The sequence below is a fragment of the Falco punctatus genome, assembly GCF_963210335.1.
Source record: "Falco punctatus genome assembly, chromosome: 12".
NCBI classification, from domain to species: Eukaryota; Metazoa; Chordata; class Aves; order Falconiformes; family Falconidae; genus Falco; species Falco punctatus.
The window spans coordinates 1,398,019-1,413,505 of NC_137592.1; the positions used below are offsets into that span (position 1 = coordinate 1,398,019).

Genomic DNA, 15,487 nt, shown 5'->3' on the forward strand with positions numbered 1-15,487 from the left:
ACTGAAGAACTGCTACACAAAGTCAAAAATGTTTAATTGGTATGTGATAAATCTTTGAGTTTAACACTGAAGTTTGCTTGCAACTCATTGATATGGTAGTACCAACCCCCTGCCTACAATCCTATAGCTTCTGTGATGTGCCATAAATTTGGACTCTGCACATGTGCTGTTTGTATGTACATGTATAACAATATGTATGTATAGCAGTAAACCTGGAGAGAGAGTGAAACTATACCAGTGTGTTCTTCATTCATCAGGATGGTATCCTATAGTAAATTATGATATGCCATGTGTATGCAAAATACAGACTCTGTATAATAAATTAGGATGAATAGAGTTCAATTCAGTTGCCTAAACAGAGGCATCTAGTGTTGTTTGGGATGCCCTGCGGCATCCCTTCTGACCTCCAGCTGCTGCTCCAGGAGGTCACAGGTCTCCCACAGATCCTGTGCCGTAACTACCAGCACAGTTCAGATGGCCCAGATACCCTTCGGTGTCTGAAATGGCACTTGAGACTGGGCAACCACAGCCCATGCTGCACATGCAGTCCTATGCTGCACAGTTTTGTGTGCAGTTAATCAAGTATAAACCACACAGAAAATCTTTGTGTACAAAACATAGCAAAGTGCCTTGTTGTATAAATCATGTTACTGGGAATGGGTATTGTTGATTTTAAAAAAGGGTTGTGGATTTTAAGAAATGGTAAGTACCAGCTAGGAGACCACAGCTGATCCAGCACATATGCCAAGTCAGGAGTCTGTTCCATCGCCACAGCTTTCCTTTTATTTTCTGTTCCAGGGGACAGAGATTATAACTGGAGAAGCAAGAAATGGGAATTATTTCAGGATGCATATCAACAAATATAGTATGGTAGATAGCATCACCTGCTTTTCAAAGGAATCCTTCCCTGTCTCCAACTACATTTGCTTGTATGGACAGCATGAGCGTCTTCTTAATGATCTTTATTATCGCTGGAATGAAGGGAAGATTACAGATCTTTACAGGTAAGATAAACTCAATACTGTGCATAAAATCTACATTCTGGCAGAATTTTAGTTTTATTTTATTGTGATTTATCTTCTGGCTGCTTTCTCTTAGAAAAAAAGATAGATTTATTTAAAAATGTCTTCCATTGTTTGGCAAAATTATCAGTGGCAATACAAGCCCTGAAGACCCTCCTGGAAAGAGCTGTGTCTCTGACATTTATTTAGAGAAGGAGCAGTGGTTTACTTGACCATCTTTCATCTGAAAGAGCATTTCAATATCTTTATAACTTTTGCTTAGAATATTCAGTAGGAGTAATTCATTAAGCTGAACCTGAACAATCATTTTTACTGAGGATTCATATTCAGAAGTCACTTTTAGGACTCCATATTTTTGTTCACTTTGAATCAAATTTTTAAGTCAAGGTATCTAGGGAGATTTTAAATCACTCGTGATGATAGTCATACTCAACGACTTGCCTGCTTATCTGGTGATACAATCAGCTCTGAAGTTTATCCTCCAGACTATGTTCTCTGTGTAAGGCGGTTATTTTAACTTAATTTTACAGCTGGAGGCTGTGTCAGGACTCTGCATATTTAGTGGAGGTTCCCCATGCAACTTGCAGGACTTATCCCACTACAGCACTTTGCAGCAGTGAAACAAGTCTTGCAGATGTTCTGAGGGGCTCCCCTTTGCCTGCTGTGCCCAAGCAAGTGCAGGGCAGTCCTAGGGACTAGGTGTTCCGTGGCAAGTCTCTCAAGTGGTGGGAAAGCCTGAAGAGCCTGACTGTTTCTAGCCAAGGTTTATGTGCTGTCTCCTCAGAGAGAATTGTTCATTGCTTTTGGAAATGCAAACTTAATTAAGGAACTTACTATGGAGAGAGGAGTATCTGGAAAAATGTGATCTACCATATCTTTGATTTTCTGCTACTTCTCCAGAATTTCGTATTTTAAAAAAATTACCTGGCCTGAAAACTTACACATGTTTTATTCCTTATGCTTCAGTGAAAACAAGTGCTTTGGAAGTCAAGCATGAATAAAAAAAATCAAACCAAACAAAAATAAAACCAAAACCCCAGCCTTGAGTTTCATTCATTGGGTAGTATTCTTTGAGTGTGTAATTGAGACAGGCGGTAAAGAAGAACTTGCTGATACATCTTGTTTTTGGTTTTCATTTTTAAAAATCCCTCACAACTGGTGTCTTGGGATCCTACATTGTTACAGACAGATAAGTGTCATGTTACATAAGCAGGTTTAGAAACAAAAAGCCAAGCACAGGAACAAATGATAGATTTTTATCATGATACAAAGCTGATAGTGGTGCCCTAAAAGTCTCCAGGTCTGATTTTGTTATATTTATAACTGATTTGAAGAAAGGCATAAATGGTAGCAGATTAATTCAGTAACAGTTTGTAGAAATTTGCTGTAAAGGATGTGCTGTGGTCCAAAAGAAACTTTGCATCATAATGGCAATCTATTAGTTCAAAAAAGACTGTAGAAATGAAGCACCTGATACCTTGAGACAGGGACTTAAGAGCCTCTGAATTCCAGCACCTCTTTCTCTAGCTTTTGCATTTCTGCTGGTTCAGTGTCAAAAAGCTTTGCCAGAATATGGATAAGGCATTGCACACTGCTAAATGAGAATGTCTGCCGAAATCAGGAGGAGGGGAGGTCCAGCCAAGCTGTTCAGTTGATGACAAAAGGCTGATTTGTGTGCTGTATTTTGAGAACAGTGGTATCAGCTGCTGACTGAAAGGGTGAACTCCCCTGAAAAGGACTCAGGGCTTCGCCAGGACTGGATGTGCAGCTATCGCAATTTCTCTGATGTGTTCTGCAGTCCTTTTCCTGCACTCTCTCCTGATTGTAAATATTACAGAGTCTAGCTTCTCATTTATTTCTTCTCATCTTGTTCTGAAAAATGGGCTGAACCCAAACTTCAACTGTAAGGTTTAAAAGTTTCTTGGACAAAAACGCTTCTTCAAAAATTTCACTTCAGGAGACCTTTGTATGCCTCTGCTGAGAGGAGTGTGAAACTTCTGAATTGCTGCTGCCACAGGGATTGATTCTCATTTCTAGAAAATGCTGGCTTTGTTTTATGAGAGTAATGGCACATAGCAAATGTGAAGTTCACATAAACAGTATATTGTCAATAAGTGTTAAGTAGAAACTGAAGGAGGATGACACAGTTGTATCAGATAGGGGCTAAGACAACAGGTAATTTTCTTTCCCTGTCACAGCTGATGCTGATCAGTTAATACATTTTGAGCACTGGAAGAAACTTGGTATTCAGGTTGTGGCAAGGTATCATCAGTCTCTTTCATGGTGTTACAATATGCAAACACAGCTGTGACCTACTCTTTTCTACGAACCACAAATGTTGCCAGACACTTAGCCTTTGCTGTTTGCCCAGATGTGGCTACAGTATCGCTTGTTATATGTACTAGCAAGTCTCACAGTAGCATCAACACCTGGAAGAATAAATTATCGTGCTTTCGGATTTCTGCTTGCAACACAGGTAGCAGCGTTTTCCTTACCTTGACAAAAACCAGCATTTGCTGCATGGTGGGCATGTAGCCCAGCCCAAGGACCTCACTGCAGCAGCACTTAACCTGCACTCTCGATAGTCGATAGCGATGCACATAGATTTTGAAGAGGTGAGACATTAACTTTCTGAACGGATGGCTTATTGCTTCGTGACAGAAATAAAGAATGTATTAGTCTCCTATGCTCTCATGACTGTGATAGGATCCCCACACAGTGCACAAGCTGATTGTGGGATTACAAGATCAAGTTCCAAACATCCACAGAGATTTTAAAAATCTTAGGAGAGATGAAGATCTCTGTGATGATCTGTTAATAGGATGAGTCAGGCCAGTCAACTTTGTAAGAGTAAGAAGTGCAGTTTTTTCTGATGGCAGCATTGCCATGAGCACACACTCATTGAGGGAGTCGTCAGCTTCTCTAAGACTGCTGGTAACTTAAGTGGTCTTTACATACTAGGATCTGAAGTTGTGCAAGGTCAGGGTCCTCACCTCCACGTACTCACAGGCACTGTGACCTGTGTGTCCGGGTGGTCTGGCCCAGACTGCTAGTGTGCCATGCAGAGGGACACCACTTAGCAGGTCCTCATCACATCTCTTGAGCTTTTCTTAATTAGTGATGATGAACTAATTTGGACTTGTCTTTTACAGCCTTTACACGTGGATGTTGTTTGGGATCTTTTGCCTCATTATTTTATCTCACCTCTCATTAGCCTGTGGCAAAATTCCTGAATCGCAGTTGCCAGGTTTTTCTTATCTAGTTATTTTATTGCCTCCAGTCCTGTTTTTCATCTTCTTTATACCTGATCTTTAGATAGGTTTGTTCCTTCTCTTGCCATTTGGTCATTTGAATGAAATCACATATGTTGCTCTGTAGCAATTAACATATGCCGTTCTTTAATCCTTGCTCGCTTGTTTCTTCTGGTGCTTTCACACAAATGCATGTGCACACGTATGCATTTCCATTCACAGCAGCCTCGATATCTCTGTTACAAACGTCTGTGCTATGAGGAGGATAGATTCTCTAGCTAGATCAAGAGGTGGGAGGCGGAAGAGTAAATGAAAGCCCTTTGCAGTCAGCCAGGGCAGACTGAAAGGACTAGTGAGAAAAGGACGGTGAGAGGAGGAAGCAAACTGCCTCTCATCTCCATGTAACAGTCCTAGCACAAAGCAGACTGGCACAGGAAATTGCTGCTTTCAGGAGGTGGTACAGCAATGGAAGAAGGCTGGCAGTATAGCGTAGTCTCATAATATATAATACAGTATCATACCTACAATACATGCATCCATATAATACAATGTTATGTACAATATACAACAATATACAGTGTTAAATCCTAGCCATGAGAACACTATTTATTAGAAAACCATTACAATGAAACAAGTTTTAGCATCTCTTGTGAGATGAAGATATTCTTGAGGCTTTTATGTAGATTAAAAGTGGTGTCTGGTCTTCTTTTGGCAAGGAATATGAAGATGCATTCGTCGATTTCTATGTGTGTGATCAAAAGAAGGAAAACTTTTTTGGATGGTGTTTACATGGTCTATACTGGTCTCACATGACCATGTGAATGCAAACCTGATGTTAGGGCTGAATTTCTTTCTTTGAAAAAAATCCTTTTAAACTAGTACACGTTACACTTGCCTCCAGTTGCAGTATCTTCTAGAAAGATGTGAAGTGCCCTTAGTGAAAAGAAAATGTAGACTGTGAAAAAGTTGTGGTTCATTAGTTAAGCTTGTAAACTTGCTGACTTGAACATTCATTCTCCTCCTTCCTTCTTTATGCCTCTGTTTTGGGGAGGGTCTTCCTCTAAGGCCAGAAAGTACAATGTTTTAATCTTTTGGTCTGCATTTAGATTTCCCAGCATGGCATCTAGTTCCAGGAATGGACACGGTGGAACAGCTGTCACCTGGGAGCTAATTTATTTCTGTGTAGCATGCAAATTATCTTTTAAATAATTAGAGACTGCATCTAGCAATGAATTTCCTCACTGATTTATGTTTGGTATAAGAGCTGAAAGTTAACCCCATGATACCGGATTTCCTGACTATAATGTGCCAGTGCCATTTTCAAATTAGCATTAACAACAGGCTCTCAAGACTCAGCTAATGTGAACAAGTAACTCCTGCTTGTACACGTGAAACTGCAGCTAATGGTAATAATGAGATAAATAACATCTTATTTTGTTGAGAGAAAAGTTCCATTGATTTCAGTACGAGTTCAACATGATTTAAAACTGCAGGACTTGATCTACAACCAAATGGAAGATGGAAATCACTTCTCTCCCCTCCTCCTTTCCCCATAGAGTCAGCATACATTGTGGAGGAAGCTAAGCAGCGTGGTGGGCATGCATCACCCCACGCCTGTGGTGGGTCAGAGGGGTCTGCCCATGGCTCTGCCCCATGTGCTGGGCTGTCCCTTGTCCTGTGCTGGGCTGGCAAAGGAAGCCCTTCAGCCCCTAGATTTGCAAGACTCAACAGCCTGATGCCCCCAGACACGCTGCTATTGATGATGTATATTCAAGCTGCAGCTCTTTTAAGAGTTTAAGGTCATAAATTTATCAGCCTAGCAAGCAGTAACCGAAAAAGCCAGCATAAAATCATCTGACTGTATTGCCACAATCACTTGGTTACAAAATGCACTAGCGCACTGGAGAGTGTAAGCTTTTAGTGAGTTAGATACTCCTTGTCCGTATTACAGTTTTTCACAGCTTACTAAAAGCTTCAAATGCATCTGAATTAATTTTTTTTTCACAGAAACAATGCTTTTAGCTCTCATAGTTAAACCAGCCAACACTACTTCTGATGGAACTAGAGAGTTTTCAAGTTTCTTACCCTTCCTGCTTTAGCAGACAGGTACTACTGACATGTTTAAAGGAGGTCTTGGTGCAACTCTACAGCTGCACAGTTAAAATAAATGTTCCTCATGATGCCTGGCTGCCGTAGTTAGCCGTGATCCCAGTGATACAGCTATTCATATGATAATAACAGATATCTAATATCTTCTTCAAAAACAATTGCCTATCATTAAGCTTCTGCAGCCATATTTGGGCCTGATTCTCATAGGTGTTAGGTATTCCAGCTTAATTCAGAGTAGTGTCTGTGTGGGTTCAGTTCATTACTTAGCCAAACACGAATCTAAGAGCCAATGTTTTAGTTTCTACCTATGCAAACAACAGCTGAGGAAATAGGTTGTTAAGCCAGAAGATGACCACATCCAGTCAGACAGCTGTCTCTTCTGACTGCACCACAGTGGGATGCACTTCATCCCTGTGACTGTTTTATAGGATGCCAAGGTCTACTGGGCACATTGTCAGGGCCTTGGACAGGCAATATTTACTAACCACGAAAAGTCTTATCCTCACTTGTCACGGTGCTACAAGAAAAATGCGCCATTGCCATCAGCAATGGTCACCCTTCCATCTGCCTCATGCCACCACAGGAGCTACATTCATTCCATCTAGGCCTTCACCCATTACTTTTCTGAGCAGAGAGGTCTTACAATGCAGCTTTCTGGTGCCAGGGCAGGCAAAATTATAGGAACCAAAGACACAGTATCCTGAAGCTGGGGATTTTGTATACAAACCTTTTATGTCACCTGGAAGTTTAACAGCATTACCCCCTAGATCTGGAATCCACTTTAGGAAGTAGTTTTTTCAATTTTTATTCATTTCACATAAGGTTGCATCTCAAAAAGGCTCAACTGGAATTTGAGCACCCAAGAGTGAGGCTTTTTCCAATAGGGAAGCCTTCTTTTGAAGGAAAAAGAAAGTGAATTCCAGTAGGTTTCATATGAAGTGTCCCCTGTACCACACTCCTTCCCTTCCCTTGTTCTCTGGTGCTCGTTTGAAAGCCTTCAAATTCTTTCCATTGTCATAGCAGCATATAAAAGAGGGGGGTGGGGAGAGAGCTCTGAGATATTCTTTCTTTTATTTTTAAGCTTATACATTTGTTATTGGTCATCAGTCCTCCACACTGCTTCACAAAGGAGGAATGTAACCAGCCAGTTACACCCTTTTGTATTCATCCAAGATGAAGGCAACTGTAAGGCAGTTGCCAAGTTATGGAACATGTCCACAGAGCAGTGGAATCTCCCTCTGCAGCATCTTAGGTACAAAATGGATAATTAGAGGGGTCTCCTGATACCTGGCAACCAAATGGATGCTCACTGGCATCATGCCTTTAATATGAAATAGAAGTGCTTCATGTAGGCTTCATTTGGCATTAATGAAAACCAAATCTACTAACATAATGCATAAAAATCTGTGCCACTAGTTTCTAAAATACTTAAGTAGCTTATTTATCAAATTAGGTGTGAGTGGTTTTTTACCTGGGATTTTGTAATACTGTCTTAATGAACTTGTTTTCCATCATGACCTACAGAAGAAGATGCTTGGTGCATCGCATTAATGGGGCAGTAATACTAAAGATGAGGCAAAGGAGTACCACTGTTGTATGACAGTCAGTGCAGCAAAATCAGCGTCACTGGAGGAAAGGCACAGATTTGGGCTGACAGTCATAAAGTGTCCTGTTAAGGGAAACATCGTTATGCCAATCCATTTCTAAAAGGCAACCTGTGAAATGTTGTGTTGCTCAGCCATCCCCTGCTCAAGCTTCTTCTTGTACCTATTCACCAAGTTTACTCTCTGTGTAATGCTGAAGTTAGTAAGATGCTGTATGTTAAGCACTTCTGGTATTTAACAATTTGTAAAGCATGCTGATGGACTAATGCGTTGTGTAGCAATCAAAGTGTTTTGAATAACACGTAACACAGAGTACTGAGTACTCTATTTATATTGTGTTTATATTTAGTTCTTACCAGAAATGTGCTTTTAGTCATCTGTACTCACTACGCTTCAGTTTGCATCATGGAGCCATCTTGGTGCATGTAGGCTGGACATTTCAGGTTCTGCTGTGTATGTGTGTAGGCTTTCCAGCTGAGAGCTGAGGAGCCTTACAGGGTCAGTCCTCTGAAGGAGTCCAAGAAGGCAGCGTGTATTTTGAAGGACAGTTAGCAGAGAAACCTTTCAGGCACACTCATCCAAAGTGAGCTTGAAAAGACTGTTACTTTTTTTTTTCTTTCTTTCTAAATAACTTGGTTTCCAGCATTTTAAGGACTTGTCCAGCCCATTGACAATTTATTTACCCCACACGGTGGTCTCAAGTAGCATCATGAGGAGCATATGTTCATGGCATGATAGAAAAGCTATTTGCAGCAAGATGCACGTGCACTCCAAGTGTCTCATCTTTTTTGCAAGCTTGGAGTTCTCCAGAGTTGAGAAGATATGTCCACCAGGCTGCAAACGCCAGTCTGGGAACTGATGATGTGAGGGGCCAGGTCCGTAGAGAGAAGCCCCTGCTGGCAGACATTAACCAGAGGCACTTTGGCAAGCCGGAGTTGGGAAGGGTGGCTGATGACTCTGGCAATACCTATGCATGGGACAGAAAGACAGGGGATTTTGCTGAAATTTAGTGACAAAGGATTTTTTTTCCCAGTGCCAGAACAGCAGATAGGATTCAGTGCTGCCATATGAAGGGCATCAGCAAATTAACACATGCATAGATCTCTGGTGATCTGCCCCAGCTGTCTATTGGAAGATCTGCATGCAGCCTGGCTGTGGTGGGTGTTGCTGTCCAGGGGCTAAGCACTCTGAAAAAAAATTAAGGGATACTCTACACAAAGTGGCACAGCTTCAACAGCAACAGGTACTGATATGCACTAGGACACAAGGCTCCCAAACATGCAGCAGGAAGGCATGGAGTCAAACTCCCTTTCACTAAGATGCTTTGGAAAATTCCACCCAGAAACTATAAAAGTGAATACTATCACTGGATGTTTCATTAGCTTTTCTCTTCAAACCCCATCATTTATGCTCACACTGCATTTTTCTTATTAGCTGTACAAGCTAAATGCTCAAAATATTTTGAGCGGTATGGAACAACAGTTACTTATTTAAAGGAGCCATTCAGATCTCTTCTGCTTAAGTTCAGTTCACACATCATACATAGTACTGTTCAGGCTAAAAGTGATTTATTAAGCAGTGTCATTAAATGAGAGTTTAAGTAGAAACACCACACTGGACTGTTTATTGATGTGACTAATAAATCTCGTAATATAACAAATTAAGAAAAGGAAGAATATTTGCTGTTTTCAGTATTATTTTTAAAAGGACTAGGTAAAGCTATAGATCTATTACTTCTAGCCTGGATAATCAGCAATTATTTAAACATGAAATGCATGCTACATAGAAAAGCTGTTTTTAAACCAGACTTTCAAAAATGAAGAGTGACTGTTTGTTAAGAGAAATACTAGAATGCACTGCTATCTGGAATTTGCTGATCCCACACCATTAGCACACTGTGATTACATTTAAGGGATTCCACCTTAGGCTTTTGTTCATCATGCAGATGGTGAGACTTATTTTCTGCAGGGATGAAAAAAAACAGAAAGGAAGTGTGGCAGGTAGTGAGCATGGCTGAGAGAGACTAATGCTACTCAGTACACTTTGCAGCCTAATTAGAGGAAAATTTGTGTGCTTTTTATGAAGAGAGAGACAGGATAAGGAAAGAGGAACACATGAGGGGATATCAAAGCACTAACAGCTTTTTTTGCTACCAGAATTAAATGCTAACCCCAAGGTGCTCCGGTAAAGCTGTACTTCAATAGCAAATCAATATAAATGGCAGACCCCTTTAGGTGGCTTTAGATTTCTATACATTAGTGATTTTTTTAAGGAGCAGCTAACTTACTAATGAAGAGGTATGTTACTAAGACACTCCACATCCAAATTAGTATGTGAAGGCCAGTCAACCGAATCCTACCACAGCAATTTGCAGCTGAACCTTGCCGATTCGTATTAATAATTACGCAAGCCATTATGAATGATTGAACTCTGAACAAACAAGTAATTACAGAAAAGCAATCATACCAGTGCATACAGCATATCTGTTGATTTTGTATGTCAGTTTTAATTTCCTTTTAATTGTTTTTCATAATACATTACATGTGAAATAGTACTATGTGAAAAAAATGTAATAAACCTTATTTCAAGGTCAGCCATAATTTCCTCATAGACAGAGCAAAGAGCAATGTTTTTATATCAATTTTAAAGAGCAGAGTTTAGAAAGTTTAAAGAGCAATTCAGTGAAGAGTCAGCTACACAATAACTGTTACTATCTAGTAAAGTATCTAAACTTTACCAAATTCCAGTGCTGAAATAATGGATAATATCTCTCAATGATATTTAGAATAGGAAGGGACTGCAGTATCTCAATGTGAAGCAGGGATTGCAAAGATTTGCTTTCTGATGGTGCCTCCAGGTAATGGCACCTAAATGTAACATTTCCAGGATATTAAAAATGCAGAAACCAGAGGTGATTTATCAGCCATGATGGGTAACGGGCATTTGTGAAGTGAAGAGGCTGGCAAGCAATACGCAGTGTCAATCACGACTCGCACCCCCCTGGAGTCAGCAGGTCTCTGCGGTAGCCCTAGTGAGGTTTTGGACTGGGCCCAGTGGGATCAGTATTGTCCTCTGTGAGCTCTGGATTCAGTGCCCATCTTTCTCGAGCATCAGTTGCACTGCACTATGTTTTGCTATTGCAGCTGCAGAAAAAAGGGTTTTGTAAACCACATGTTGTAAAATGGTTCTTTTCCAAGGAAAAGATATTGTAGGTTTGGTCACAGTTCTGTTGAGAGTGGCAAAAAAGCATGGGCTTCCTTTCTATGATTTACTTAGCAAAAAGTACAAAAGAAATGTCAGCCCATGAGTCAGTAAAAACCATCATTATTTTGTAAATCTGCCCAATGAAGTAAATCACAGATTCATTGTCCATAAGACTATTGATTTCACTAATTACTGGGTGAGAGCAGTAACAGCGTCCTAGATTAATGAATTTAACAGGAGTGGCTTAAAATGCATGGACAAACAGGTGTTCAGTGAGTAGAACTATAGAGCAAGGAGTTAAATAGCCGTCTTGCTACAACCTTGCTGTTGGTTCAACATTTGCTTGATTGTTAGGCCATTGTAAGTGATTTTTAAGAAACTGCAAACCAGGGAATGTTTTATATTCTTTGTGATTAAGAACAGTGCTTTCAGGTGGTGCTTTATGGGGTTTTACACAAATGAGCCTTGATTTTTACCTACATAAACAGGCTGTCTTTCAAAATTACTGGTCAGATGGTATTTAGCAGGAAATGCTTTGTGGTTTTAAATTTGCACTTTATGATTCCTGGTCCAGCTAGGCAAGGTATGTCTGGAAATGTCTTTTACTGGAATCACAATGTCATTGTAATTAGGAGTCTTAAAACATCCATATATATTCTCTGCAAACAGTGCATTGTCTCTTTTCCTGACAAGATGGGACATTTCTTATTAAGTGCACTTACGTTGGAGAAAAGACTGTGAACTTTGTTTGGGAAGTAATGTCAGGACAACCTAGAAAGTAAAACTGCATTGCATCCCAACCCACAGCAGTACTGTCCTCTCCCCACTCCTGGGAAGTGGAATTCCCTGTTCTTCATAGGTACTCTGGGCATAACGGTATTACACTGGAGCCTGTGTCAGCTGACCAGCTGTTTCAGTTTCATCTCTGCTCGTCCTTCTGGTTTGGTTCGTGGTGTTTGTAATAGCAGCAGCTTTCTTCTTACTGTTTACTAGTGGCAAAACCAAGGAGGAATGAGGTATGCTGCAGCAAAAGCATGCTGCCATTTGGGTAGCTTTTTCCATTGTGTGTCAAAAGTACCAATGAGAAACTCAGCTTCCATAAATTGCCCAAGTCGTTCACATTTAAAGGATCCAAACGTGCCAAGGAATGACTTTGAATATTTTGAGGTCTGAATATTTGAGAGCCAATAGTGTATATTCCAGATGTAGCTGATAAAGCCTGGAGATTTTGCATTTCAAGCAGTACATTTCTTCTTAAGGAAATTTAAACCCAGAAAAATGGACATCCAGCTTGAAAACTCACCGTGTTGTACTAAGTGTGGGAAGCTACAGAGAGGGAAGGAGACTCTACGCTACTTACAGATTAACGGGAGATTAAGTTTATCAATGACTCTGCCTTGTACCACCTACTAGAAAAACGTGTGCTGCTCTGCATATGCTTGCAGTGCTGGATGGCAGAGGATACAACTCTGACCAGAGTCCTGCTGAGTTTAATGGGACATAAGGCAGGTCCCTAGCAAACTGTAGACTGCTTTGTGAAGAAACAGATGTGATTTCAAGAGGTCTGCATTAATGATTATTTAGAGACATTTAACAAAAGTTGCAAACGGATTCAAACCACTTTGTAGATTGTCTCCGTTTCTGAACTTTGTCGTTTCCTCTGAGTTCATATGTGTTGGTGAAAGAGTGGGGATAGTGGGGATGCAAGGAGCTGAATTTGGTTTTGCTATTGCTTTCATCAAGGCTTTGAGTAGCAAAAGAACACTGGCAGACACAGCGTCTTCAAAATCTATAGTTAATAACATGCCAGTAGCTTGCAGAGGGATTCTACAACAGCATCATCACAAGGAACAGGTGCCTACCTGCCTTTTGAGCTTTTCAAAATCCCCCAACTTGTCCTGGTCTCACAGAGACACAGAGAGAAGTCACTGGCAGCGCTGGCAAGGCAGCAGCTGAGTGCTGGCTGCTTAGGGCCGCAATTTAAATTCCCTTAACAGGATTCTGCGCTAGAGAATGGCGGTCTAAGTGTGCACGCACGCTGTGGTAATTTGATAAGCTCACCTGCAGGGAGGGATTATTTCACATAGTTTAATGAGCCGTCAGGTCTGCATTCCCAGTACATAAGGTGCGCCCACAGGCCTGTCCACAGTGACACCCGTTATCTCTGCTGTCATCAGGCTCATGGAAGCAGCAAGAAAAGGAATGGAAGTAATTAAAAACATATTACAATTCTCATATTAAAAAAAGAATCACTATTTTTCAGGCTGTAATAATGAGATTTACTTGCACATTAAGATAAGTGAGAAAATCAAACCTTTTAAAAAAACTGGTTTCTGTTTTATTTGCCACATTGCATGCATTCATATCATCACTGCTTTCAGTTTCTCTTTCCACTGGTGATCATTTTTTTTTTTTTTTTTTTTGAGGATTTTGGCTGAGGTTGTCAAAGAAGAGCACCCAGTGTGAAATACTTAGAGACAATATCAACACTGGTCCTCAGAAGCCCATCGTTAATAGCATAAATGGAAATTATTTGGGCTTTGCTTTTGCTTCATTTCCATGAAGGGAAGCCCAACTTGTAGAAGTTTGGAAAACATTGCAGTAGTGTGATAAAACTGGTCAGTTTGAGTATTACAGTTACACCATGCTTGTGAATGATAAAAGATTAGATCTATCAGAGTAGGTCAGCTCATCCTACAGAGCTGGTCTTCACCTCTCCACCATTGCTTTCTTGTCACGGGATTTAAAATTATTTACAGAAACTTCCATTATTGATGGGGTTTTTTAAACTTTATATCTTACTTTTTGTTTGGTGGTTGGTATTATTCTGAAAGCTTTTCATTCGATTTTTAAAACTTTCTGGTTTTAACATCTTGCTCTCAGTGATACATCTCATGCTGTTAGACCTGACTTAGATGGCAGAAACGTTGCCAGAGGTGACTGTCAGGTCCTCGCTGCCTCTGCTTTAGAGAGCCAGGACACACCGCAGACAAACGGCAGCTTCAGAATTAGCTTTCAGAGGCAGAAGCCTTGCTCTGCGAAAGTGGTGTGTAGTTGCAAATGAAATGGAGAATAAACACAGATAGCTCTCAGATGGGAAGCCGCCTGCATGCATACTCTGTTTTTGCTTGCTAGCAGTGGCCAACTGTATCCATTTTATTTAACGCTGCATCTCTTGAAAAGGGAAAGATTCCATCTCTTTTCTAGAGAATGCCACTAAATATTTTCCTCGTTCTTTCCTTTCATCTAATGCAGGCTACACATCACAAATGAGGCAGAACAGACTTTAAATATTGTTTGTCAAAGAAAGGCGAGACCAGCTTCCTAGCAACAAAAAGGATGTCGCTTATTGTCTTCAAAAGGAGACCATTTCATCCCATCTTGTTACAAATGCCTTCCCATGATAACTTCTGTCGATATAAAAGTCTGTCGGCAGGGGATCCCCGTTAGGAAGTGACCAAGTTTGAAAACCTGTTATGCTCCTGGCAAACATTGTCATCTTGTACATATTTAGCCTGATCACTCTGGCAGGTTATGAAAGACTAAATGGTGCAAACACATGTGGCAGATGCCGTTCTCATGATAGTTGAGGAGCCTTTGAGCCTCTGTTGGTAGCATGCCAGCTTCATCTTGTATACTGAAGAGCATTATACTTTCAAGCCTTCTACAGCCTGCCCTGAGGGACTGCTGCTGAAGTGGTAATAAAATTGAGAATGAACCTCAGAAAGTCAACTTGTTGGTTTGGCTTCAAATGGGTTTTTTCATTATTAAACTTCCCTTTAGCAGCCATATGTAGATCTGCTTTCTTGAAAACACCATGTGCTCCTTTATAAAGGTGATTCCAACTGAAAAGATAAATAGATAAAAACGCAGAGCCAGCAAGGAAAGTAAATTGTTTCTGTGAAGCAGATCTTTAAATTGCCTTTGGTGATTCCATCTCTTCAGGTGAAGGGAAGTAAAGGGAATCTGGTAGTAAATGTTGTTTACTGGTAGCTCCTCTTGGCAGCCTATCTAGAAAATACAGACAAGACATTCTCCATTCCCCCAAACAAGGCGTTTAATTTGCATTAAAAATTGCAAACTGGGTGATGCATTTCAGGTTTTGAGCTCCAAATCTGTGGATATTGACAGGAGCAGTTAAAAATGCAATTAAGAACTGAGCTGCTGGTAACAGCACCAGTAATATGTAGCATCCCTGAAACGTTTTATAAACATCATTTAATGCAGCATCTCAGTGAGGTAGGGAAACAGCTGAACCACGGTAAGGCAGTTGGAAGATACGTCTCCATCGAGAGAC

General features: G+C 40.6%; 1 protein-coding gene across 5 annotated transcripts in view; it reads left to right on the plus strand.

Annotated features, from left to right (window-relative positions):
• CFAP61 (cilia and flagella associated protein 61) overlaps positions 1-15,487 on the plus strand; it is a 117,518-nt gene that overhangs the window by 86,970 nt on the left and 15,061 nt on the right. For all 5 annotated transcript variants that reach the window (XM_080407773.1, XM_080407775.1, XM_080407774.1 and 2 more), the window contains one exon: positions 799-1,004. In XM_080407773.1, the coding sequence (XP_080263899.1) occupies positions 799-1,004 (206 nt within the window). The remainder of the gene's footprint in view (positions 1-798; positions 1,005-15,487) is intronic.